This window comes from Equus przewalskii, chromosome 1 (assembly GCF_037783145.1).
Source record: "Equus przewalskii isolate Varuska chromosome 1, EquPr2, whole genome shotgun sequence".
In the NCBI taxonomy this organism is placed as follows: domain Eukaryota; kingdom Metazoa; phylum Chordata; class Mammalia; order Perissodactyla; family Equidae; genus Equus; species Equus przewalskii.
The window spans coordinates 184,072,318-184,098,993 of NC_091831.1; the positions used below are offsets into that span (position 1 = coordinate 184,072,318).

The 26,676-nt window shown below is 45.8% G+C and overlaps 1 protein-coding gene across 11 annotated transcripts in view; it reads right to left on the reverse strand.

The window, feature by feature from the left end:
• TRIM9 (tripartite motif containing 9) overlaps positions 1–26,676 on the reverse strand; it is a 108,406-nt gene that overhangs the window by 32,822 nt on the left and 48,908 nt on the right. For all 11 annotated transcript variants that reach the window (XM_008518712.2, XM_008518713.2, XM_070630311.1 and 8 more), the window contains exons 2-4: positions 15,078–15,173; positions 12,599–12,721; positions 511–621 (exon numbers count right to left, since the gene is read on the reverse strand). In XM_008518712.2, coding sequence (XP_008516934.2) covers positions 511–621; positions 12,599–12,721; positions 15,078–15,173 — 330 coding nt within the window. The remainder of the gene's footprint in view (positions 1–510; positions 622–12,598; positions 12,722–15,077; positions 15,174–26,676) is intronic.

A 26,676-nucleotide genomic window follows, 5' to 3' on the forward strand; every position in this document is an offset into this window, starting at 1 on the left:
GGAGCTACATATTCCTTAATAAAAGGTCCCTGAATCACTGGGATCAAAACTTAAGTAAAATTCAGCTGACATCCTAGCATTTCACTAAAACAATTAACACTGAAGAAATCATGAAACATCCAAGGAATGAAAAAGCTTCACTTTATTTGGGAAATCTAGTTTCTGCACACACAGACACTTGTGGCTGACTAAACTGCCCAGGAGATATTAGCGGAGAAGGACCTGATTCTTAGGCATAGCAAGAACTGTGCTTTGGGAGAACTTACAGAGAATTATGTTTTCATGATTGAACACAAGAACAATGCAAGTTCAATCTCGTAGCACATGTGGGCAAAGACTTCCAGGAAGTCGGTGGAGGCTAGCAGACACCCACATACACACTGCAGTGTGACGGGGGTTCCATCACAGAGGGACCCGTGCCCAGGCAGGGCCCTGGAGTCTGGCCTTGGCGTTGCAGACTTGGTCCCACGGGACACTGAGAATCCCAAGCAGAAACGAACTGATCCTTACCTGCAAAAAGCCACTGGGATCATTCTCCTTAATCACCTCCAGGCAGTACTCCATGAGGCCCGTGGTCTGGCGCAATTTCACGGTGCAGTGAGAGATCTGGTCTCGAACCACCTGGGAATGAAGAGAGACCAGGACGGTCCAAAATGGCAGAGGGCAGAAGAGAAGCAAACTGGGACTTTGGAAATCTTCTTCAAACCAGAATCCACAGCATCATGGAATGGAACTAAATTTATGAGAATATGTCCACCGCGGATAAAGGCTCTGGAGGATGGACTGGACAATGGCTCTTACAGAGACTTGTAAGAACAGGACCCATCAGAAAGGCACCAGATGTTGGAACCCTGGGAAGCTGGTTACTTGGTGCCTCAAAGGACACCTTCCACAGGTCCCCCTCGTCCCTCTTCTGGGAAGCTGATGACCATGAGCTGCTCTGAGCGGGAGGTCACGGAGTCTGTAAAGAACTGAGCAGCCCAAGAGGCAGCCGCAGCTTCTGCTGTGACCCCATCGCCCACCTTCTCCCGCCTCTGACTGTCCCTTCTGAGGAGCAGACGCCGCCATCGGAACCCAATTCCTTTCTGGTTCTGACTTTCTTTCCTTGGGTGGGTGCTGGGGTGGGAGTAGAGGTGGAACTTGCTGAAAGACAACGAGCTAATAACAAGTAAGCCAGAGAAGGATGGGTGCGAATTGAGTTTTAAGAATAACCCACTTAAAGTCAACTGCTGCCTCATTTTGGAAAGCAGTTTAAAAGGCGGCTGTCTGCCAAGCTGTGAGTCTGTTCTAACCCAGAAAGGCCTCTCTCAACACAGCTTCCGGCTCTGGGAAGCTGTCTCTGCCCAGCGTCAAACGCAGGCCAGTCCTTGAAAAGCTTCTTTCTTCAGAGATGTTCATCTGCGTCCTCTGCTCAGTGACCCAAATTCTGACATGGCTCTTGAAGCACAGAGTTGAACCAGGATTTTCTAGGAACCTCAGTCACTCATACCTTTCATATTTATACCACTTTGCAAAAGCCTCAAAAATATCCAGTATTCTGAATTTTACAGGTGATAACTAAAAGTTTTAATAATTATTATTAAAAAATGTTTCCTTATTCCTTCTTTTCATATTTTATTGTAAATTTATTTTTCTTTAAAGACCATTACATCCATTTTCCAAAACAATTGGAAAAGAGATGAAAAGAAAAGCAAACCATCTCACCACTCTAACGCGAATTTTTAAAGCATTTGATATTTCCTTTTAGTTCCTTCCTTGAACTGGATTTATTTATAGTTGCAATCATGGTATGTGACAATTTCACCCCCTTCTCACTTGACGCTATATCATAGGCATTTTCCACGTTGCCACCATCAATAAATGTTACTGCTTACATAAGTACCCCACGGAGTGGGTTATCATAATTTATTTAGCCATTCCTAGTCCCTTATTTTTGGACATTTAAGTTCTTCCTAACTTTTTGACAATTCATCCATTCATTATTACCGGTCTTTGTTTCTAACTTTTTTATTGTGATAAAATAGACATAACATAAATTTACCATTTTAACTATTTTTAATTGGACAATTCTATGGCATTAAATACACGCATGCTGTTGTGCAATCATCACCACCATCTATCTACAGAACTTGTTCATCTTCCCAAACTGAAACTTTGTATGACCCATTACACAACAACCCCCCAACCCCCTCCCCCAGCCCCTGGCACCCACCCTTCTACTTTCTGTCTCTATGGATTTGACTCCTCTAGGGACCTCATATAAGTGGAATAACACAATATTTGCCCTTTTGTGACTGGCTCATTTCACTTAGAATAATGTTTTTAAGGTTTATCCATATTGTAGCTTGTGTCAAAATTTCCTTCTTTTTAGGACTGAATAATATTCCATTGTATGAGTATACCACATTTTGTTTATCCATTCATCTATCAATGGACACCCGGGTTGCTTCCACTTTTTGGTTATTGTGAATAAAGCTGTTATGAACATGGGTGTACAAATATATACATGAGTCTCTGTTTCATCTCTTTTGGGTATATACTCTGAAGTGGAATTGCTGGATCATATGGTAACTGTATCTAATTTTTGAGAAATCATCATACTGTTTTCCACAATAGCCACACATTTTACATTCCCACCAGCAATGCACATGGTTCCAATTTCTCCACATCCTCACCAACACTTTTTTTTTTTAATTTTTCATTTTTTAATAATGGCCACCCTAATGGGTATGCAAGAGTATCTCATTGTGTTTTTAAAAAAATTTTATTGAGGTTCATTGTTGTTTTGATTTGCATTTCCCTAATGATTAGTGATGTTGAGCATCTTTTCATGTGCCTGTTGGCCATTTGTAATATCTTCTTTGGAGAAATGTCTACTCATAAGTCCCTTTGCCCATTTTTCAGTTTTATTTTAATTGTCTTTTGATGTGCAAAATTTATAAATTTTCGTGAATTCCAATTTGTCTTTTTTCTTTTGGTACCTGTGCCTTTGGTGTCATATCCAAGAAATCACTGCCAAATCCAGTGTCGTGAAGTGTGCACCCTACGTTTCTATCTAAGAGTTTATAGTTTCGGTTCTTACATTTAAGTCTTTGATCCACTTTGAGTTAATATTTTATATGGTGCCAGGTAAGGGTCCACCTTCATTCTTCCTCATGTAGATACTCAGTTTTCTCAGGATCATTTGTGAAAAACTGCCTTCTCCCCTTTGCGTGGCCTTGGAACCCTAGTCAGAAACCATTCGACATACATGTGGGAGTTTATTTTAGGCTCTCCAGGCAATCCCAGTGGTCTATGTGTCCGTCTTTATGCCAGCACTACATCGTTTTGATTGTGGTAGCTTTGCAGTAAGTTTCGTGAACAGGAACCGTGAGAACTCCAATTTTGTCCTTCTTTCTCAAGACTATTTCGGCTATTTACAGTCTTCTAATTTTTGGACAAATGATTTGTTATTGCTTTTTAACTTTAAATATAATTAAAATAAAAAATAAAGTGTAGGGTTTAAAATCTCTTTATTTGAATTGGTGAAAGAAACCAACTTTGATGTGAAGATGATTTATTTCGTGATTTTGGTGAGGTGGGGGAGATCAAATTTAAAACTCACTGGTTCATCAATTTTATTCTGACATCTGGCCTGTTTCTGTCCAAACACCACCACCATCTGTCAGTCTGGGCTCAGGGAATGCAAATTATTTTATTTTTTAATCACAAAATAATCAGGAAGGTTAAGTTTCTGCTTCTTGGGGGAAAAATCACCCCACAAGTATAACATTTAAAAACGCAACACAGGTGACCTACAGCTAATATGCTACTCCTCTCTGCTACACGAGGCTTAACTAAATTGTTCCAGAGAATGTTTTTGTCTTTTGGTAGCCAGTGCATCAACACTGCTGGGGAGCAGAAACCTCAGCAGTCACCATTCCCTCTCGTCATGGCTTCTGCCCTCGGACTGAGCATCACTGACCGATACTGAGAGTAGGAATAAGCACAGACCGGATCTGAGCACAGTAACCCAATGTGAGCCTGCCTTGGAGGCAAAATAGACGAAATTGTTGTGTTTACTTTCCAGAGTCTTCATCTCAGGGATAATTTTATGACGTAAATGTGCTGAAATAAATACATTACGTAGGCCTCATAAAATTCCATGTCCGCTCCTATAAATTTCCTTCTCAGGCAAGGTTTATCTGGTGCCAAAGGAGCTGTGCAAGCGTTGGGCTCTCCGGCTACTCCTAAGAAGTGTGATTGCTGTGCTGCCAAGGACTGGGGCTTTCCGCGGGGCTTTGCCACGGGCTCCTGTATTCTATGGTTCATGCTTCTTGGAAGGATTCAACATCGCAGGGTTCCTGGCTCCCAACTCCCACTGCTGCTACAATGGATAAGGTCCATTTTTTACATTTTAATCAACCATTCACAATGATCACAGTAGCCTGTGATAAAATCACTCTTAAAAACTAAACTTCGGGGTTCCCAGACGCAGCATTTTTGGGTGTGTTGTAATTGACTTCTAGTTTCTGAATTAATTTAGCAAGATTTCCCATCTAGGGAAATCAGCCAGATGATTAGATCTTTCAAGAGTAGAAATATTTTTTCTCTAATTGAGTGTCTTTATCAGCTCTCTTACTTGCTACCTTCTTCACTCTGTGTTATTCCTACCATTTTTTATTAGTATTTATTTCTACATTATATTTTTTACGGAAAATGATCCTTAGGAAGCCAGGCCATGTCACTTTTTCTTTGAGCTCCACATTTCTGTGCGCTGGCTCCGATGCTCTGGAGAAACCCTCGGCACCATGTTTGCAGCTGGCTGAATTCAAGAGTTCCTTCTATTAGGAAACGTGCAAGTTGCAGGAATGACACAAATAGCGACTGAGAAACAATCTTCCTGTGTTGGTCTGCATTAAAGCCTGAATCAGCTCTCACGGGACAAGGACTCAATCTGTAGCCCAGAGTTCCAGAGGACACTTTCGCATTTCACCAGCAGTTACCATTGTTCTGGATGGCCAATGCCTATCCATCACTTGAACAGTCTTATTTTCTTAAGTGGCAAATTTATAAAGGTCATTTCTTGGGTCAGGATGTGACACTGACACCTATTTGGAAAAGAAGAATCTGAGAGTGTGGTGTCCTTTGACTTCTCAGACTTTTCCAGGAGCACAGAACAACCCATGCTAGCTTATGCAACACACATGCAAAATTGTGTTCTGCCTACCCACAACTACGTTTTCTCATCCCATCCCTAACAGGCCCACCTCCTTACTCAGCTCATGTGATACAACCAGCAGCAAGAACTGAACTTAATTAAGGGGAATTTCGTTATTCCATCCAATTTTGACCTTGCCATGCTTCCTCAACCTCCATTCACCTCTCTGTCTTACACGTGGCTCTTTAAAAATTTTTCTTTATCTCTTCTTTTTAACGAATACGTCTTCTCTCTCATCATGGGGTCAGGAGAGACATCACTAATGAATTTTTAGTCTAAGTAAATAACATTCTCTCTCTCCAGTGTCAAGAAATTCTCTCTTAAATATAATCTATACCTTCCCATCATAGTTTAAAACAATTTCCCCTAAGTATAAGGTAATCCTTCTTTTCTATTTAAGGTACAAGTACTTTCAAGATGCAAGCATGAAGGAGTTACCCTTCATAGGTCCTTTCGGTCAGTGGGGGGAGTTTCTATACGTCCCATCATGTCCTGAAGCTAAATCACCAGCTCATGCTTGGAACTGCCCCATTGTGAGTTAGAGGTGAAGGGCTGTGGCCATTAGATTCCTCCAGTAAAATAAAGAATTCTCTTGTTTTTTTCCTAGAGGAGAATATCATCTCCTATAGTATCATTCTGTTCACGAAATTCGGAGGCATCTAAGTTGAGGAGGAGCATTGTTCCTTCCTCCCAAGCCACCACGCTTCCATATGGTGTTAGACACACATCCCTACTCTCCTGACATCACCCTCTGTACCAGTGTTCTTAATTTACCCACATTGGCAACTAATCATTTCAAAGATAAGCCTGACGCTTTCAGTTTTTAACCAAGAAAACGGTCATTTAGGCCTATTAAATAAATAAAACACATACCTGTTTTGAGGAAGGCTTGAGATTTTAACAGTAAAGCTCTGAACTTTCTGTTCCAGAAGTGTGACTGCCACCAACAGCCTCATCAATAAACACTTAGTGGGATACGCAAAGCATGCTCTTAGTGTAAGGAATGCCGTATTCTTGAACAAGAAGTTAATGCAGGGGGAGATCCAAGCTGCTTAGGGAGGAAAGCATGTTGGTGGTCCCGCCCACACAGGAGGACATTCACCATTTATGGGGGCTGCCGTCAAAGTGGTGTGTGCAGCATGGTGTGTTGTAGGAGGTGAGGCACAGTGAGGTACCATGGATCACGCCATCATCTTCAAAGCGTGCGTGAAGTGCCTTCTGGAGGTAAGGAGCATCACTCACAGCTGGGGTTAGGCAAAGGCATTAAAGAAGTTCTGTGACTGCCCTTTGCTGGCATTGGTGGAGGGTGTCCAAAGCTGTGTCCCCCAACCACAGACAGCTGGTGGCATCTTGGTGATCCCACGGGCCCTCTATTCCACACAGACCTTCTGTGACTTGACTCCTACCAGGGGAAGCAGAGGACCACAGAATTTGCCAAATGAAACTCTGAAAGGAATTCTTCAATAATGATGGGCTGGTAATCAATAATAATTGTGGCTAAATTATTAGGGTTGCCCCTAAAGACTTCTGTAGAGGCCATTTGAAGGTTTCAAGTTGTTCCAGTGTGCCTCATTTTTCCAAATGTCTTCATTACAATGGGCTAACTGGACTCCTTGCCAGGAGTTCTATTGGGATTGAGCTGACTGTTGGCTCCCTCCCTTCCTTTCTTCCTTCTCTTTCCTTCTCTCTCTCTCCCTTTCTCTCTCTCTCTCTCGATCTGAATCAAAGGATTATTTACCCATTATGAAGCAATGGAAAACTGCTGAAGTAAGCAGTTTGACAAGCCAATAATGTCTTTAGTGTAAATCTGTATTCTTGATATGGTCACATAATTAATTTTTTTGCAAACACAATGAGAACATAACAAGCAATACGTGGTAAATAATAACCAAGATAATGATGACAATAATGATAATGATTCTAACAGAACCCAATGGTGCACTAGGACTCAACATCAAGCATTCCGTAGACGGCTGTGATTGGCAAGCAGAGGCCCTCTGTAAACACAAAAAGTTCTATCCAACAACAAGCTTTATCATCATCCCTCAGTGTTCTTGCTGAGTAGTTCCATTGGTATGTTAATTTATTAACCATACATGGAAATTAAAGATGAGGTTTTTTTCAGAATATTTTTGAATAACTATAACTTTTTTTTTCTTTCAGAGGATCTTAGAGACGAAAGGAAACCAAAAGAAACCTATCACCTCAGACTATTCAACATATGAATTCATTCTAAAATACTGGAGAGAGGCCACATTTAAGATGATTGAAATAATTCTCAGATATTTCCTTGGGCTTACCAAAAGAAAAATGCCATTTGTAAAGTTCCTGAAAAAAGAATGGATTTTAAGCGTTGTCACCAACCCCAAGGGGATGACAGACAGTGAGGACATTTTGGGGCCTTACTCAGCTATGGAAGACCTGGGACGGATGTCAACAAACACACAGAGGACGAGGAAGCCGCGTCCAGCTTACTCTGCGACTGTGGAGATGTTGCTTGAGCAGCTCCAAGTCTGACTTAGTGATATTTCTTGAAAGCTCAAAACCGTCTCCTCTCTGGCAGCCTCCTGACATTTGCTGTAGTCCCCACATCCTGAAAATAGGTACTTGCTCCCAGTGTTTTCTCAAACCACAGAACAGCATTAACTGTAATTCACATTTCAAAAGTGTCCCTAAAATACGGTCCCATCTGCATATGTCTCAAAGCCTTTTCTTTAGCTTTTAAAAGCAGCACACCAAACTTCGTGAACTATTTTATAGGATGATCAGTTATGCACTCGAGCCACTACAGGATTTCCCAGGTTCAGAGACACTCACTCCGTGGACAGGCTGTTCCACACTGTGAACTCTGGAGTTACGGAAAACAAGCCCTGGGAGGCTCTCCACAGGGTGCGGGTGAAACCCTACATCCAGTCACCCCCTCTCAACGACGACCAGAGACTATACTAGTACTGATGCAGTACTGTGCTAAGTGCCGCCCGACGTCCCAGGAGCTGACGATGACTCCTAGCCGTACTTCACACACAGGAGAAGGAAACCGAGCCACTCAACTTGCCCACGTGTAGAGACCCAGCGAGTGACAAAGTGTGTCCCCACACCCCAGTCTCTGTGACACGGAACTGGGCTCTCCACACTCAGCTCCATCTTCCTCAGAACCAGAGCGAGTCAATCTGCTTGCGCGGTCCTGCTTTCAGAGAGGGGCCTGAGCGGATTATAAAGACTGTCTCTCTGCAGTCTTGCTTTCCACATCCCTAGCCTTTTGGACTGCTCAAGAAGAGAAAGTCGCCAGAAAAACACACACACAACTCTCCTCTTTGTCAGCAAAAAGTAGGCCCCCAGGGAGCTCTGCCAAAGGGAAGCGGAAGGCCTCAGGTTATCCCGCCGGACTGTGAGTGATGGGCTGGCCAACAGAGACAGAAAGAAGTACTGTGCTTGGCAAGCAACGTCTATGAAAGGCCAGTCTTTTCTCACAAATCTGAGTAGCAACAGAAGTGACAAGAAAGGGCAAAGGCAGGAGGAGAAGAGCAGAGGGAGGGGACGTGGGAGCTGGCATCAGTAGTCACGGCGTCGGCATGGCTGGCTGTTTGCAGAATCAGTGACAGATACAATCAGCTGAAAACAGCAGAGAGACAAATCGCTCGAGACAGAAGACAGAACAGCTCTGCTGCCGTGGGGGACAACCAGCCACCTGTCTCTTGTTTGCATAGCTCTTCGGGATCTGGGCAGGAACTCCACCCTGGGCGGGGTGGAATGAAAGCAGGCAGCCTCTGCACAGTGGCCCCGGGGCCATCAGTATGCCCCGCAGGGCGGGCCACCGGTACCGATGGCCTGTCACCAGGCATGGAGGCCCAGCATCACGTTAAAGCCATTACTGAGCCATCTCCACCTGTGTCCGCAGCACAGCCCGTGACTGCTCTCCACACAGTCCCACCCTGCAGAGGCAGCTTGAGGCAGAGAACTGGGGGCTCACACCCCTCTGCCACACTCTGATAAGGACAAACGATGCTTTCACATCTCCGTTTCCCTCACCCGTCCAGACTGCTGACCTCCTGTCTCTCCCATATAGAAACCCGGGGCTGCCCTACAGTCACTGCAGGACTTGCCACAAACTGTCCACCATGTTCTATTTAAAGATGCCAGGAAAGTGTCTGCAATGTTTTAGCAAAGAGATTTCCATTGAGAAAAAGTTAAAATTTTATGGCTAAGTAATAAAATGGCTGGTCCTCCATTTAGAGGGGAAATCCCAGCCATCCAGCTCATTTCCTGAAGACACGTGTGGTTTTATTTTACACGGCTCTTGGAGATTCAAACGACATTCTGAGTTCTGCTATAATAGAGTTGCTTCTGAAGGGCTATAGTGACAATCTTCGTAACGTCAGAGCAGGCGCTGGAAAGAGAAACATCCACGGGTCCCCATGACTAACTGGATGGTGAGACCAGGGTGCACTGATTATGACCTCTCCCCTCCCGGCTCTGTTCATTCCTGCAGGCGAGAACAGAGGCCACGATTAACACACACCCCGACTGCCTCTCCACACTCTGGGCCACTCTAGCACAGCCCTTCTGTGAGTCGCTCTGTGACCCTTTCTGCTGGAAGGAACTTTGCTCCCCTCACAGCTTCTACAACAGTGGCCATCTTCTGGAAGCTCTCTCTCCCAGGTTTGGAGTCACCTGTGGGTGTGACTTATCTCACCCACAGAACCGTAAGCTCTGTAGGGCAGGGCTCATCCTGGGTGACCTCCATGTTGCTCTCCCCCCACTCCCTGCCCAGACTTGGCTCTTAGCAGGTGTGCAGTAGGTGTTGGCAGACAGATGCAAGGATGAGGGTGGGAGGTGCCCTCTCCCCACTGTGCCTGGTCCAGATTCTGGGCTCTGAAGCCAGGTTACCAGGACTGGAGTTCTGGATCCTGGGACCATTTCTTACTATCATGTGCCGTGGCTTCTCATCTCTAGAATGGGGACAACAGTAATAATGACCTTTGAGAGTCGTCGTGATGAAGAGAGGAGCTTGTATAGCGCTGCCTCAAAGAAAGTGTCCCCAAATGTTAGCTGTTGCTATTCCGAAAGCCAGGGCTTTGTCGCCAAGGATGCTCATTCTGTGTTGCTGGCTGGGCAACTACAGATTCACATCTCACAGGATTTCTTGATTTGAATTCAGATAAAAGATGGTGACTCTAGAAGAATTTTTCATTCAGACCTAACCTGCCTATCTTGGATGAAAATGCTTACGGAGTAGAACCACCCCCCAGACTGTTACAGCTCAATGTGTAGGATTGATATCCACCTGTAAAAAACAGTATTTTTAATGCTGTGCCTATTTCCTCCCCCATATTTTAGGAACGACTGCACATATCACCATGAGACACAGTCCAGTGGCCCTTCAGGGAATTCAAGAGCAAATAACTGGACCCCAGCCATTAGGAGACGGAGCTAGAGAGGGCCGTCCAGCTAAGGCCTGCTTGCCTCACAATTACACACGACACAGGCACCTCCCTGGAAAGCTCAGGGCCTTCCCATCACCATCAGTGCCCATCTGAGGGCTCCATGATGCTGGGGTCGGTGGGGTGCCCCTCAGGGCTTGAGTTTGTTCTAAGATGAACCTGAGAGGGTTTTCCAGTCAGACCCCCCACCAGGAGACGGGAACAGGCACTCTGGAGGGAGCACTACGACCACCAGCCTTGGTCCAAAGCGACATGCAGAGGCTCTCTGAACATTAAAGCCCTGGGCACCTTTCTTTCCAAAGTCCTGCTTCAGGTCAGCTTCAAGACGTGCACTTTTCTTTGTCCAGGAACCTGCTGTGTGTCTTTGATAAAACTGTACTGCCGCTTGGGTCAGGAACACTCAGACACCTGGCCCTGACGGAGTGCCAGCGTTGTCCGGCTGGCAGACTGTATCAGGGGCACGGCCCTCACCAGCCCTTCTGGCCTGGACCCTGTCATCACAGCTCAGCCTCCTGCCCCCTCAGTTCCAGCGGCCCCCAGAGCGACAGCCAGGCGATCACAAAGGCAGGGGAGCGGGTTTATGCTCCAGCCGCATCGCTGCCCTGATCTGGAAGGAAGAAGCAGGGGTGGCTCTGAGTGTGACCTGAGGAGCACTGGTGGCAGGTGGAGGAGGGGCTGGAGGAGGAAGCTGGAGCTGGGTTCTACTCACCCTGGCGGGCAGTGCAACTCTGCGTCCTGCCAGGCTCCCTGTCCGCCTGGGTCTGGGGACGGGGGCACATACTAAGGATGGCGACTCTGGTGCTCAGGGCTCAGCGCTGCTGGACTCACCTTAGTCCTGCGTGGGCCTCACGCCCGTTGGCAACTGCTTTCCTGCCTGTTTCTGGTAACACAAACTGCGTCCTGGTCCTGCTCAAAGCTTCCCGGCCATGGAGCTCTGGCCCCAAATCTGACTGTGAGCTGTGTTCTCTTAATTCTTCCTTTTGAAATTCTTCCTTGGTTCTCCCACTGGAATCCGTTCTTTTAGGAGTGGGGCCTTCGCTTGTTCTTCGGGGACTAGAGTCTGTTCCAAACCTGCTGGGATTTCTGCTGCTTACTGGGCCATTCGCCAGGCGCCAGCTCCCGCAGGCTGTGTCTACACTGTGCTGCCCACTATTGAAGCTCCCTGATGCGGATGGCCCGACCCCAACAGAGAGCCTATGGTCAGACCTTACTTCCCCCTCCACCCCAAACCCAGGCCAACACGGCACACGAGCCACCCTCCACCCCCTGGGACCTACCCCAAGGCTGACTGGCTGCAGGCGTGCACCTCTGCCGACCGCCTACTTCTGGGCTGGGCTCTTCCCATCTATCCAGCCTGCTCTCACATGCTGTCGCCCTGCTCCACAGGGCAGTGGATGGGGTATCAGATGTCTCCAGGGGGACCAGTCCTCCAGCCAATAGGGCCGCAGACTCACAATCAGTTGATTCCACTGCGTGATGACAAAAGTCTGTACAGCTGTCCTATCGCATGGTTTGCTTCAGAAGTTAAGACAAATCTTGCTTGTTTCCTGGAAAGTATGGATTCCATTCCCATTTCAAAAATGCCGTTGCCTCTGTATGGTCACCCTGGCCCCCATCTGAAATTTGAACCCCATCTCCAGTATCCCCGTCCCCTTTGCCTTATTTTTTTCTCAGCACTTTTTACTAACATTCTGCATATTTATGTCCTCATCTTGCTTACTGTTTATCTGCTGGTGGAATATAAGCCAGGCAGGGATTTACTTTTTCTGCCTGCACCCAGGGCACTTCCTGCCCAGAGGAGGCACTCAACAGTAGTGGAGAGGGAAGGAAGCGATGCCTGCCCCTGCTGGTAGGCTGCTGGCCGCCTGGCTGTGGGCTCCGGCCCGCCTGTTCAGCCTGCCCATCTCGGCCTGGGAGCCCGGCCCCTGGGCCTTCTGCCCCGTGGTCCAGCACTCACCTTCAGCTTGTGTTCATGCTCCTTGTTGACGCGTGCGAGCAGCTGGGCTTTCCGTCGGTTGAGGGCGTCAATGAGGGCGTCACACTGGGCCACCAGGCAGGCCTCAAACTCCACGCTGTTCTCCTGCGTGACAGAGCACAGCTCTCAGCGCCCAGGTGCCCGCGGGCTGCCAGCGCAAACGAGGCTCCCGTGCGCCGTGCACAAGGCACTTCTGGCATTTCTTAAACAACTGCATAAATGTCATCCTACAGTGCTGGTGCTCTGCTTTACATTTAGATTGGAAAGGATTTATTTTCTTAATAAATTTATTTTTATCAAAAGGAAATCATCTCCACAGCCTGAATTATATTAAGTAAAATAAAGCTACAGCTTGCAGAGTGGAGGCGAGTCCTTCTGAAGGCTGGTATGAGTCCAGCTATGTACGGTGGAGACGGCACCGCAGGGCTGGCTGTCTGAGGGCGTGAGCATTGTTGAGGCATGAGAGATGAGGAATCAGTTAACTCAGGGGAAGAAAGGAGAGAGAGGATGGCAACGATCTTCAATATGAGACAATAATCCAACAACAGAAAAGTTTACAAGGATAATCATGGGCAAAAGCATCTGCTCCTCTTTTCAGGGAACAGACAGTGCACATGGCAGGCAGGTAGGAACGATCGGTGTAACGGGCTCAACCTGCTGTAAGCCAGACGTGAACCAGCAGCTGGTGGCGGAAAGATGACCGTGCTCTGAAGGAACAACAGCTTCCCCGTGATGTTTAAACTGAACGCTAGATCTAAATTTTCACTTGGTTTAGATCTGTACCTGCCATAGACATTTATTTTAAGCGATTCTCACGCTAAATGATAATCATTCGTTCTATTCAATAAGTTACATATGTAATTTTTTTTTTGAGGAAGATTAGCTCTGAGCTAACATCTGCCACCAATCCTCCTCTTTTTGCTGAGGAAGACTGGCCCTGAGCTAACATCCATGCCCATCTTCCTCTACTTTATATGTGGGACGCCACCACAGCATGGCTTGATGAGCAGTGTGTAGATCCACGCCTGGGATCTGAACCAGCAAACCCTGGGCTGCCGAAGTGGAGAGTGCAAACTTAAACACTATGCCACTGGGCTGGCCTGTTACATATGTAATTTTCATTCTCAAACCATAATCTAAAAAACAATTGTAATTTACAGCACATGAAAACTGAATAGTCACATATATTCTATTAGCACTAAAAAAACAGTACCCAAGTGAGTAAACTATCAACTCTGGGGTTGGCAAGGAAGGAATAGCTTAGCCTCTCAAGTTGTAATTATTCCCAAAGTCATAAGGAGCTGTGTCTTTCAATATAATAATCCCCTGATCAGTATTTGGTAACTGTTTTCAAATGCAAGGGCTTTCTCCATAGAAGGCGTGCATTGGTGATTGCTGGGGCAATGCCTTCTACAAATGGTAAGTTTTGGTTTTCATGACAATGCTTTTGAGTTCTCAGAGAAGTCCCCTGGAAAAGATCATTTAAGATCTCTCAATGTCCCACGCAGGGTAATACTTGCAGGGAGGGGAGCCTTTGCCTTACAGACTCAATTTAGAGCAGAAAGAAATCTTTGCTCTGATGAAGACATGAGGAGCAGAGGCCTGGGCTGCGCATTTTATGCCAATGAAACCAAAGAAGGGACTGACCGATAAACTCGGCTGCTTTGGAAAACAGAAGGAAGTGTACAACCGCTGGGTTGTTAGGGAATCAGAAGTTTTAACATGAGCACAAGCCAGAAAAGGCAAAGGCCTCAGGGTGAGATGCTTTGAAAGGTTGGCTTACTTTAAAAAGCCATGTCTGCCTTGACATGGGCTAGATATTAACTCAGAAAGCCAACTTACTGGAGGCCAGAGCTTAGGTTATTTCTGTGAAGCAAACCTCAAAACATAGGAACAGTAACTGGTGCAGAAGGTCATTATTGTAGCACCTAATGCATTGGGTGGCTTCCCCCTTCAGCTACAGCGGAGAGTTCTCCAGGTCTTAAACGCTCGCTGATCTGCTGGTCATTGCCCCAAACAAAGCAATCTGAAACTAGTCACCCGGGGGATCATGGCTGAAAACCATTCTAGTATCTAAGTAGAGGAGTATTATTATGGGATAGGAAGGAAGGAAGGAAAGAAGGATAATTTCAGCAATAATAACTCCAAATTCACAAAGAAATAGGCCTCTTTAATACACAGCAGTAGAGAATCAAGACCTCAGTGTGGAAGACAGGAACCATGTGGAAAAGCAAGTTGTGTTGCTGGCCTGTTGACAAAATATAAACCACCTCAAGAAGGGGTATGTTTGAAGTTGGTGTGTATGTGTGTTTGTATGTATTAGAAGAGACAGAGCAGAAAAAAATAAACAGGAGTTTTCCCACAACGTGTAAAAATAAAAGAGAAGAAACAGACAAACTCTCCCACTGCATAGTTACATCTTAACCCATGGCTCGGCCTCTGCCTCAGGTGCTGCCAGTACCTGGATCTGCTGGACCATGTTGCGGAGCTGCACCAGAAATTCCTTGGCTTCTTTGGCCCTGTCCGACAGACCATTCAGCGCCTGGGAGAGCTGGCTCTGCAAAGACAAAGAAGGAAACTATGGACCTGTAATCACAGAAGGAGCAACAACCTACACAGGGTTGTTTTGATCTAAGACCCAGAGTCTTCAATCTCAGATTCCTCTTGTTGGAGCCTGGGCCACTTAGCCGACATCCGTCATGAGGATTCTGGTAACAATGGCATCCGGACTCCTTCCACAGGCTCCTGAGGAGTTTCTCCGCTGAAGCCGTGAATACTTCTGGCCATTGCAGTCAAAGTCCCTCACCAGCTGCTACCTGCCTGGAATTTCCTCGTCTCATTAAATAATTAACTAATTACTTAATTAGCAATAATTTATTTAATTTAAAAACAAAACCACAGGAAATCAGATAATCTAATAATTATCAACACTATTTAGCCCAAGGGCTATTGGTCTGGGATTGGGACAGAAAGAATGAAGATACTCCGTGCCCATGGATTAGAAGAATCAATATTGTTAGAATATCCATACTACCCAAAGCCATCTACAGATTCAATGCAATCCTTATCAAAATTCCAATGGCATTTTTCAAAGAACTAGAACAAATAATCCTAAAATTTGTATGGAACCACAAAACCCCGTGAATAGCCAAAACAATCTTGAGAAAGCAGAACAAAGCTGGAGGCATCATGCTCTCTGATTTCAAACTCTAACAAAGCTTTAGTAATCAAAACAATATGGTACTGACATAAAAACAGATACATAGATGAATGGAACAGAACAGAGAGCCCAGAAATAAATCCATGCAAACATGGTCAATTAATTTACAACAAAGGAGCCAAGAACATACAATGGGGAAAGGACAGTCTCCTTAATAAACGGTGTTGGGAAAACTGGACAGCCACATAAAAAAGAATGAAACTGGATCACTATCTTAAATCATACACAAAAACTAACTCAAAATGGGTTAAAGACTTGAATGTAAGACCTCAAACCATGAAACTCCTAGAAGAAAACTTGGGCGGCAAGCTCCTTGACATCAGTCTTGGCGATGATTTTTTTAATTTAACTACAAAAGCAAAAACAAAAGCAAAAATAAACAAGTAGGACTCCATCAAACTAAAACCCTTCTGCTCGGCAAAGGAAACTATCAACAAAATGAAAAGGCAACCTACCCAAATGGGAGAAAATATTTGCAAATCATATATCTGATAGGTGGCTAATATCCCCAGCATATAAAGAACTCATACAACTCAAGAACAAAACAACAATCAGATTAAAAAATGAGCTAAAGATTTGAATAGACATTTTTCCAAAGAAGACACACAGATGGCTATGTATACACAGGTACATGAAAAGATGCTCAACATCACTAATCATAAGGGAAATGCAAATAAAAAACCACAATGAGTATCACCTCACCTGTTATAATGGCTATTATCAAAAAGATAAGAAATAACAAGTGTGGATGTGGAGAAAAGGGAACCTTTGTGCACTGTTGTTGAGAATGTAAATTGTTCAGCAACTATGGAAAACAGTATGGAGGTTCCTCGAAAAATTAAAAATGAACTGCCATATGAACCAGCAACTCCACCTCTGGGTATTTATCCAAAGAAAATGAAAACACTAACTCAAAAAGATATCTATACCCCCATCTTCATTGCAGCATTATTTACAATAGCCATGACATGGAAACAAACCAAGTGCCCATTGATGGATGAATGGATAAAGATGTGGTATAAACATACAATGGAATATTATTCAGCCATAAAAAAGAATGAAATCTTGCCATTTGCAACAGCATGGATGGACCTTGAGCATTATGCTAATTGAAATAAGTCAAACAGAGAAGGACAAATATTATATGATCTCACTTATATTTGGAATCTAAAACAAACAAACAAACAAACAAACAAGCTCATGGATACAGAGAACAGATGAGTGGTTGCCAGAGGCAGGGGTTAGGGGGTGGGAGAAATGGGTGAAGGGGTCAAAAGCTAAAACAAACAAAAGCTAAAACATAAAAGCTTATGGAATATATGTATATTCCTCATCAAAGTCATCATCTTTCTCCCAAGCACAGCTCTGTCGCCCCAACTCCTCCCACACTAGCTTCCTCACCAAGGCTACTCTCTCTGACTTTCTATACCGCCCCATCCACATGGGGGTGCAATTCTGCTGGGGGGCAGTGTGTCCAGGAAGCATTTGCTTTCCTGGCCTTCCTGTCTACTGGGGTGGCCACGGGACACCTTGCTGATTGATGAGACCCATGAGGAAGTCGGCTGTGGGCTGGAGGGTCTGAGGAAGCTTCTGCTTCTCTGCTAATGTGGGGCCAGGGTGGCTGGTGCAGCCTCTTCCCTTATCTCCTGACTTTACGGCAGATGTCTTGTGACTCTCGTGAGAAGGCCAAAGTGGTCAGGGAGGAGTGTGGAAGGAGAAAGAGCCTGGCTTCCGATGGCGTCTTTGAGCAGCTGAACCAACACCTGAATCTCCCACCAGTAGGCTTCTGGCTCTCTGGGGAAAATGAACTCCTGGTTAAGTCCCGCACCAGAGTCTGCCTCACTTACAGCCATTACCATTGTATTGATACAAGATTCCTTCTTCTAGCAGCCTGGTTTACCCTCCACCCCTCCTGTAAATTACAGAGACAAGCTCCCTTTCCCACAACGCCTCTTTGGAAACTAAAGCCACTCTCCTCCTTGCCAGCACAATGAATGCCTCATCCTCTCTGTCCTTTCAGTAGAAGGACAGAATCTTAAAATTATATCTCTTGGTCCGATGAACGTTTTTCTCTTACATTTGCCTTATTAAATACAAAGTTGGGCACCAAAGCTCTTTAAAAATATTCATGCCAAATGCTTGATGGAAGCAATGTGGGTGGCAGAAATGGCACTTGCTTTGGAAGAGTTCAAATTCTGGGTCCGTTCCTTCCTAAGGGTGAGCTTGAGAAAGCCACTGGCCTGAGTTACTCCAAAGGCAAACACGGGAACGACAGGAATGCTTTGTAGTTGGGTTAGTGTGAGGGTCAGTGCATTCGTCAGTGTGAACGCTCCCGCTAGCTGAGGATCACGGTTAAGGGAACTAGTCTGAATTCATAAATGCTGCCAGTTGCTGGAGTTCAACCTTTTATACCTGGCTTACCTCATCTGTAACATGAGAAGAATACTACTACCCTTGGGTGTCATGGGCTTTGCACGAGATACAACATCTGAAGCCCAGAAGCTGCTGGTGTGTGGTGCAGCCTGAACGAGTGTTGGCTGTTACTAACTCATATTCCTTCACCTTCCTCCTTCCCGCTCGCAAACACCTGCTGCCTGACTGTAGGGACTCGCAGGGCACGTTCCTGGACAGGACCTCGGGGAGAATATCCTTCGTCACTTGTACTCAGACTCCGGGAGGCCAGACCAACACAGCTGAGGAGGAGAAAGCAGAGAGTGAGCCCGCAGTTGCTCACAGGGCTACTTAATTCTTATCGCTAGGTACCAGCTGCACTAGAACGTGGGGTAGAAGTTTCCTCCTCAAGAACGTCTCCAGGAGCCCAGGGGATGAAGGAGAGAAAGAGGGTGTCATTTGGAAGAGAAGGCAATAAAATGAGAGACATTCTGAAGGAGAAAGTTTTCATTGCTACTTTAGAACTCATTCCCCTTCTTTTTCTGAATGAGTGAAAGTCTGCTGGGCTGGCACAGTTTTCTTCCCCTTTTAATTTAACCTGTGTCTTAGTAACCACGTTTGCTGGTCAGAGTATAGAAGCCAAATTCATTCAGAACTGAAGCTGCCTGACTTCCTCTATTCCAGCCTTGCAATTAATTGTCTGTATAACGGAAGTCAGAAAGGACACCCATGAGGGATTGTTGACCAGGTGCCACTAGATACTTAGAAAAAATGATCCCGTAGTAGACAAGGGATGCTGGCTGCATCCACTCCCGCAATTTTATATGGCAAAGTCGCAAGTGAGCTGCAAAAATCTATTTATTCTCAGACTTCCTCCCTTTGTGTCCATGTTCAGTCCTAAAAAAGCTTTGACCTGGCTAACGATTGTTCCGGTATTTGAGGAACAAGTGCGTTATGAGATAAAGATCTAGGAACCTTTCTCTTAAGCTTTGCCAACTTGTAGAAATGGAGCAGGAGACAATGAAAAATCCTGGAAACTATTCATCACCAGAAAATGCTCTTATTGTAAGGATTTATATGTACACAGCTTTTAGAGGATGGTCTCTTGATCTCATTTTTAAGCTACATCTGATGTTATTGTTATTGATTGATTTTTTTTCCCCAGAAGCATTTAAATTCCCAGCCTGTGCTAACAGAGATGTTCTGCATTCAGGTCCATAGAGCAGCCTGTCAATTTATGCCAGAACCCTGGAGATGCAAATGTTTAGTGTGTATTTCTGTTACAGCATCTTTGGCTGAACATGCAGCCGTTAGAAGCTGTTTATGACACCTAAGCAATGACATTCAGATTTCTTGGGTATTTGTTTTCCAATTTACTGAAAAGGCGTCAGGAGCAGAAAGTGAATTAGAGTGGGAAAATGATGCAGCTGCCAGAACACCGACAAATTTCCAGCCAAGAGCTCAGAGTGCCCTCTGAGGAATCAAGCTCTCCCAGGAAGATGGAGGGAAACAAAGAGCTCTACCTCCTCCCTCCCTCCTCTCCGGCTTTTCCGTTTACTTCTACCCGACTCTGTTCCCCTGCCTCCCAGGAGTGAATGCTCCAAGAGATCTGGGATCAATCCAGGAGTGCCCCTGGAGGACGTTCCAGAACCTATTATCATGTAGGCTCAGCAGAGGGGGAACAGAGTTCAATCCATCCTCACCATTACTTGCCCGGGCATCCACCCACTGCTGAGCATGTCCAGACAGAAGAATGTCTCCTTTCCTTTCCCTGCCGTGAACATTGTTCATCCGTCATTTTCCCCCTCAATATACTCAAAGATTGGATGGAGACTAATTGGGACAAGTGAAAGGAAGCTTCCTGGCATCTGGGATCTGAAGTTACAGGCACAGGATGGGTCAAAAGGGTCAACCGAAGACCTGGTACAAAATCGATGAGGCGGTAAACAAACACGGGCACTTGATGGCCCAGAAGACAGCCAGGGGCCTCCCCAGGCAGCTCCGTCCAACTGCAGACAGTCAGGACTGCCCCCGAGGCCACCTCCTTCCAGGCAGCAAGCTCAACATAAAACATGGGGCAAGGTGACTGTCAACGCAAAGTAATTCTGAAGGAAGGCCACCTCAGGAGAATAACAATATTCCTTGAAGAAATATTGATTTTTACAGACATTATATAATTATATGTAATTAAATTAAAAAGTAGGAGCAAGAAATTCTAATATGTAGTTATGATATATTGGTCATTTCTCATAAGCCAGGCACCTGACGGGTGCTTTTAACAAGTACCCGCTTTAATCCAGTCACCACCACGCCACCCAGCAGAGGCCCAGAGAGGACACGTCTGAGATGGGGTTTACCACCTACACGTGGAAGAGCTGGAACACAAACCCGCAAAGCCTAATCTGAGTCCCTTCACTTCAGCACAGAAGAGGAGTCTTCCGTCACCCACACAGGGAGGAGCAAACCAACTGTGGTGAGGGCACGCACGGCCGGAGGAGGCGAGCGACGTGGGTGACAATGGACTACGAGGCAACTTGGTGGTGCTGAACAATCAGACAACACGGGAACCCCAGCACAGCTGGGTAGCCTATGGCCTGTTCAACTCTGCTTCCTGCATAAAGTTTTCTGGAGAATGTGAAAAGGATTCCTGTCAAAGAGGGGTCTCACGGGACGGGGCAGAAGCTTTGGATTGGGGTCCAGAGCCGGCTGTATCCCCTCCTGACCTGAGTCTGTGGGCAGGGACTGTCTGAGTGTGGAAGGAGGGAAAGGAGTGAGACTTCACCGAGCGCCTGGTACTCGGGGGGCCTTCACAGTGAGCTGCCCAGGGGCCTGAATCTCTTTCTAGCCAAAACTTTCATTCTTCCTGCCTATACATTTCCTGTCCCCATGAGGGGTCTCCCCTCTGGTTTCTCTGGTGGTGGAAGATCCTGGATCCACCCAGACCAGCTCACTGTCGCTGGCTGGTAGGAAGCCTTAGGGGCTAGCCCCCCTGGAGACGCCAGCCTGTGTCCAAGCCCAGCAGATGGGCTGGGGCAGCGGACAAGTTGTGATCTGCAAACTGAGTAGCTGCGCCAGGGAGCTGAAACACACAGTCCAGGGGCAGGGGCGTGTGTGTGAGTGTGTATATATGTGAGTGTGCCTATGTATGTGAATGTATGAAAGTGTGTGTGTCACTGTAGGTGTACATGTGTGAGTGTGAATGTGAGTGCAGAGTATTGTGTAAGAGAGTGTGTGTATGTATATGTATGCATGTGAGTGTGCATATGTATGTGAATGTATGAAAGTGTGTGACTATAGGTGTGTATATGTGAGTTCAGAGTATTTAAGAGTAAGAGTGTGTGTGTTTGTGTATGGACATGCATGTGTGTATACATATATGATAGTAATGAAAGTGTGTGACTGTAGGTGTGTATATGTGAGTGCAGAGTATTTAAGAGTAAGAGTGTGTGTGTGTGTGTATGGACATGCATGTGTGTATACATATGTGATAGTAATGAAAGTGTGTGACTGTAGGTGCCCGTATGTGTGAGTGTGAATGTGTGCGGAGTGTGTAAGAGCTTATGTGTATGTGCATGCATGTGAGTGTGCATATGTATGTGAATGTAAGAAAGTGTGTGACTGTAGGTGCCTGTATGTGTGTGTGAATGTGTGCAGAGTGTGTGTAAGAGTGTGAGTGTATGTGCATGCATGTGAGTGTGTATACATGTGATAGTATATGGAAGTGTGTGATGGTAGGTGTGTATGTGAGTGTGAATGTGTGCAGTGTGAGTGTGTAAGAGTGTGTGTGAGTGTGTATGAGATATCTCAGCAGTGGAGGGGAGGCTCCTGGCTTTGGAGAAGGTGGTGTCAGAGGGATCTTACAGGCGGCGACCAGTCCACTAAAGCGCTGCTCACTGCTAACCGCCCGTCACAGGGATCCTCCCCTGGACTAGACTCTAGCCAGGCTCCTGAGCCCTCTTCTCAGCCAGGCCTCAACCTGGGCCTGTAAGGACTCGAACGAAACACTAACCTGGTTTCTAACAGCTCCAGGCTGCATCCCTAGGATGACCCCTGCCCCCATAAACTGTCTGTCTGAGAAAACTCACGGCTGCCAGAAGAACTCAGCATTTGCTCCAGCCAACCCTGAACACAGGGCTCCCGTCTCCCGGCCTCTGGAGGTAGGATTTCGACAAGTGCCAGTTGGCAAACCCAGATGGATTTACCTGGGCCAACCACACCACCCTTCTGGCCTTTTGTCATTTTTCACGGCCCTGACCCACTGAGCCCCTCACCCCCGAGCCCCTCACCCCCCTTTCTATTCCCTCATTCTGCTCTAAAATCCCAGTCACCTCTGTGCAGATCAAAGCTGAGCTCTGCTCACGTCAGCAGGACTCCTTCCTCTTGCAACAGTGTATGACTGATGAAAACCCGTCCTCCACTCTCACCAGCGTCCAGCCATGTCTCTCCTTGGCAGTGGCTAACCCCATTCCGGCCCAGGGAGAGCTGGGGCAAGCCCGGGGCAACAAGCTGACCTTCAGCAGGCAGGTTAATGTTCAGGACACGTAAGGAAGCTCATCACTAGCCGATCTGAGTTCCCACTTAAGCTGGCACCTCTCCCCCACAGGAAACGAATCTCACCGTTTTTATTGTGAATCTGACCCTAGAAGCTGTGTGGAGGACAGCAAGAAGGCAGGCTTCATGCACTTTTAGTCTAACACACTCCTACAGATAATCCCCCTTCCCACCCTACTCCTTAGTGCTGGACCTGCACACGCAAGCACACAAACGTTCTCACCAAGAGCTAACGCATAATGCCATTTACCTCCTTTTCTACAAGGATGCAAATCCTAGCATTGTTTCAGTCACTCTTTAAACCATAAACGTGCATCAAAAATGCCATTATTTCATCACATAGTATCAAATGAATGAGGCAGACAGGACAATGGGGACCAATATGGCATTGGGGTTAAGACTTTAAAGTCAGTGTTTAAAGTCAGACAGACCTGGGTTTAAATACTGGCCTTTTACTAGCTGTGTGACCAGAGACATAGTACGTAACTGCAGTGGACACTGTGGCGCTCTGCCCAGATCCCCTCGTAAGCGCTGGTGTGTATTCCTTCCAGGTGCTGGGAATGTTGCTATTGATGGATTACACCAGGAATCGCTTTTGGTCACGGAGCACTGCACTGCTCAAGGCCGGCCCACTTCCAGGGGTGTCCCACAGCCAAGGACTGGCTGCAGCCCCCTTGCCTTGACTTGAGCACAAGCCTGACGGGCCATCTCAGCTCCAGAGCTCCATGCAGGATTGGCTGAGGCCACTGCCGGTCAGCTTCTCCCTCTGCTCATCCTGGCCTTCTCACTTCCTCACAGGTGCATCTCCCGAGAGCACCCAGCAACTGGCCATCCCTATGCAGCTCCCTGAGTCTGTGTCCAGGGAACCCAACGTAAAATCCTAAATCTCTAAGCCTCAGTTCCTCGTCTGCAACACGGGGATGATAACAGAACCCACATCTTAGAACTGTGGTGAGAATTCCACGAAACCATGAATATAAAGTTCTTCTACAACGCCTGGCATATTGAAAGCATTTAACAAATAGTAAGCATTATTTTTATAATAAGAATTATGTTAAAATATACATACGTACATCATTAAGATACTTTGTAATACCACATGTCCCACTTTGGGGTTTGGTCAGTTATAATTATGCAGACAGTGGGGTACACTGTAGTGTTGTTTACACTATCTGCTCCCTCCGCATTTTTCCATACGACTTGCAGGGCCCCCTGTAGATGGAGTATGTGTCCCTACCTCACTGTCACCCTTGACCATGCCATCTGCTTTAGTCTAAAGGGGCACTGTGACTTTCTACCAGCTCTTTTACTCTTTCTGTCACACGAATCCAGAGGTATGTTGATAAACTAGCTCTCAAAAAACAAAAATAGCAAAAAAACAAATTCTGATTTGTAGAGTTTGCCAATTTCCATGATGTAAATACATCGTTGACTTTAGGCTACCAAAATGATGTCACTGAACATGGAGTTGGGAAGAGATGGGTACCACCAGCTCTTTTGAGGTGTGAGCTGGCTTCAGCCACGTGAGCACACCCCTGGGTATATCCATACAGTGGCTGTGGGCTTAGAGAGAAGGCACGAAGAACAGACCTTCAGACTACCTCCTACGATATAACACGAGCCAGAAATAAACCTCTGTCTTATAAGCCACTGAATTTTGGGGGTTGTTTGTTACTGCAGCAAAACTGACTAATAGAGACAGCAATTGTAATTTTTCCCTTCATTATTTATTAATTTAATCAATATTCAAGGAGTTTCACCACAGGCCAGGCACAGTGATTCGTGCCAGGAAAATAATGATAAGGAAAGTAGACACAATCCCTCCCCTCAAGGAACCATCACTGCTCTGAAACTACCGCCATTCTGAGCTTAACAATGTCCTTTTAAACGTGCCCTCCCATAGGCTCTCTAACAAAGCAGAGGAACTAGCATATTCCAACAACCGACAACGGCAAGGTAGCCTCTCCACCTCTCAGGAAAACAGAGAGGCGTCTGCTTTCCTCGCAAGACAGAGCCAGTTGTGGCCAGAACTTGACTTCCTGCACAGCCTGTATCCTCCAAACGCAAGACGCGTCTCTGCCTCAAACAGGAAACTCTCAAATTGGAGATATAACATGGCAAGTTCCTTCAGTGATGCAAGAGAGGAGCCACTTTTCACCTCAGAGTGAGGTGGAAAAAACTGTTGCCTCACCCAGCGTTCCTAGTTTCTTGGGGGAAAATTGATCTGCCTCATCCCTGTGGCTTTGCGTAGAGTGCTGGAGGCTGGGACAGAGTTCGCACGGCACTGCTGCGATTGAAGGCATGAAACTTCAATAAAGCAGAAGCACACAGGCTGTGAGGTCAGCACCACTCTGCCCAAGGCTCCGTCAGAGAGACGCCTTTCCACGGGTATTCTGAACCACGACATGTGTGTTGTCAGGCAGTTACCAAGTGCTCACAGCCAAGGATCAAACATACGCCTTCCTTGGGCTAAGCCCTTGTGTAAATATTGGGTTTTACATCCTGGAGATGGGCTCCAGGATAGCTCTCCTTTGTGCACACACTGCCTTTCTCTTTAGAGAATTCTAGGGCCCGGACCAGCAGGCTCTGTCTTTTCCAGAAAGCTGTTTTCTCTATGGATCCCTGCGGCTGCCTCACGCCCACACTTCACGGTCCGCCGTGTTCTTGCAGGTGGCACAGCATTCCGCTCTGTCTGCTCTGACCAGGGAACGGTTTTAAGATAAGAAAAGCAGACTTCAGATCTATAGGTTTCCAGTTCTCTGTAGTGTTTAAGTGCCCCAGATAGAAACTCTCGCCTCTACAAATAAGGGCTTTCACTACATAATTAAAAACATGCTCTTAGAAACAGACGTGATGAAGTGGAAGGTCACTGACTATTTTTCATTTAGCAAAGCTTTGACAGTGCTCTTCTGGATCCTCCAGTGTTCAGTGCTAAACAGGCGTGACTTATTCATCCCCTCAAGTGTCCAGTGATGAGAACTAAACAGCCAGTGGGAGCAAGACTCTTCTTGTTTGTTTTAAGAAATAACCTTTTACCCCTTATTTCAGAAAAATCAGGAAACAAAAACTTAAAAGAACAAGAGGCTAAAACCCCCAATCTCACCAGAGACATCCTATTAATAGCCTTGATAAAGAACCCTTGATGTTTACCCTTTGAAATCTTGTATACATTTACAGGCAGATACACGTCTCTGCATAATGTATATCCACAAAATTGGGACCATGTCATATACCCATTGCTGTCTTGAAATCTGCTGTTTTCACTTAATATGCTATAAATATTTTTCCATCTGACTGAACAGACTACTACCCCTTTTAAACAGCTGTTTAACACCCTGATAACATTTATTATGCGGCAGGCACTGCTTGCAATGCTTTATACATATTAACTCATATCTTTTTTTACAGAACAACCCAGCAAAGGTGGGTACTGTTATTATTGAAATTTTTTATAGGTGACAGAATTAAGACAAGGGAGATCAAGTGGTCCAAAATCATAAAGCTGCTAAGAAGCAGAGCAGGAACTGAAACCCAGGAAGTCTGTGGCCAGAATCTATGCTACTAACTGCTGAACTGTAAGACAACCTCCTTACAGTTGGTGTATCATAATTTATTTAAATAATCTATTTTAAGACATTTAGTTTGTTTCCATCTTTCACAGAGAGCTGAAATGAAATTCATGTAGTAAATATTTGAACAAATTCTTGATTATTTCCATTTCCAGAGGTGAAATTGCTTCATCAACAAACTTTCATATTTAGAGGGTTTTTAAAATTATCGAAATGTCCCTCTGAGTGGTCATCCAATTTACACTCCTGATGAAGGTGACGAGAGTAATTCTTTTCTGTATATTTCACTCCCGATATTATCACTTGTATTTATTTTCGTATTCTGATAG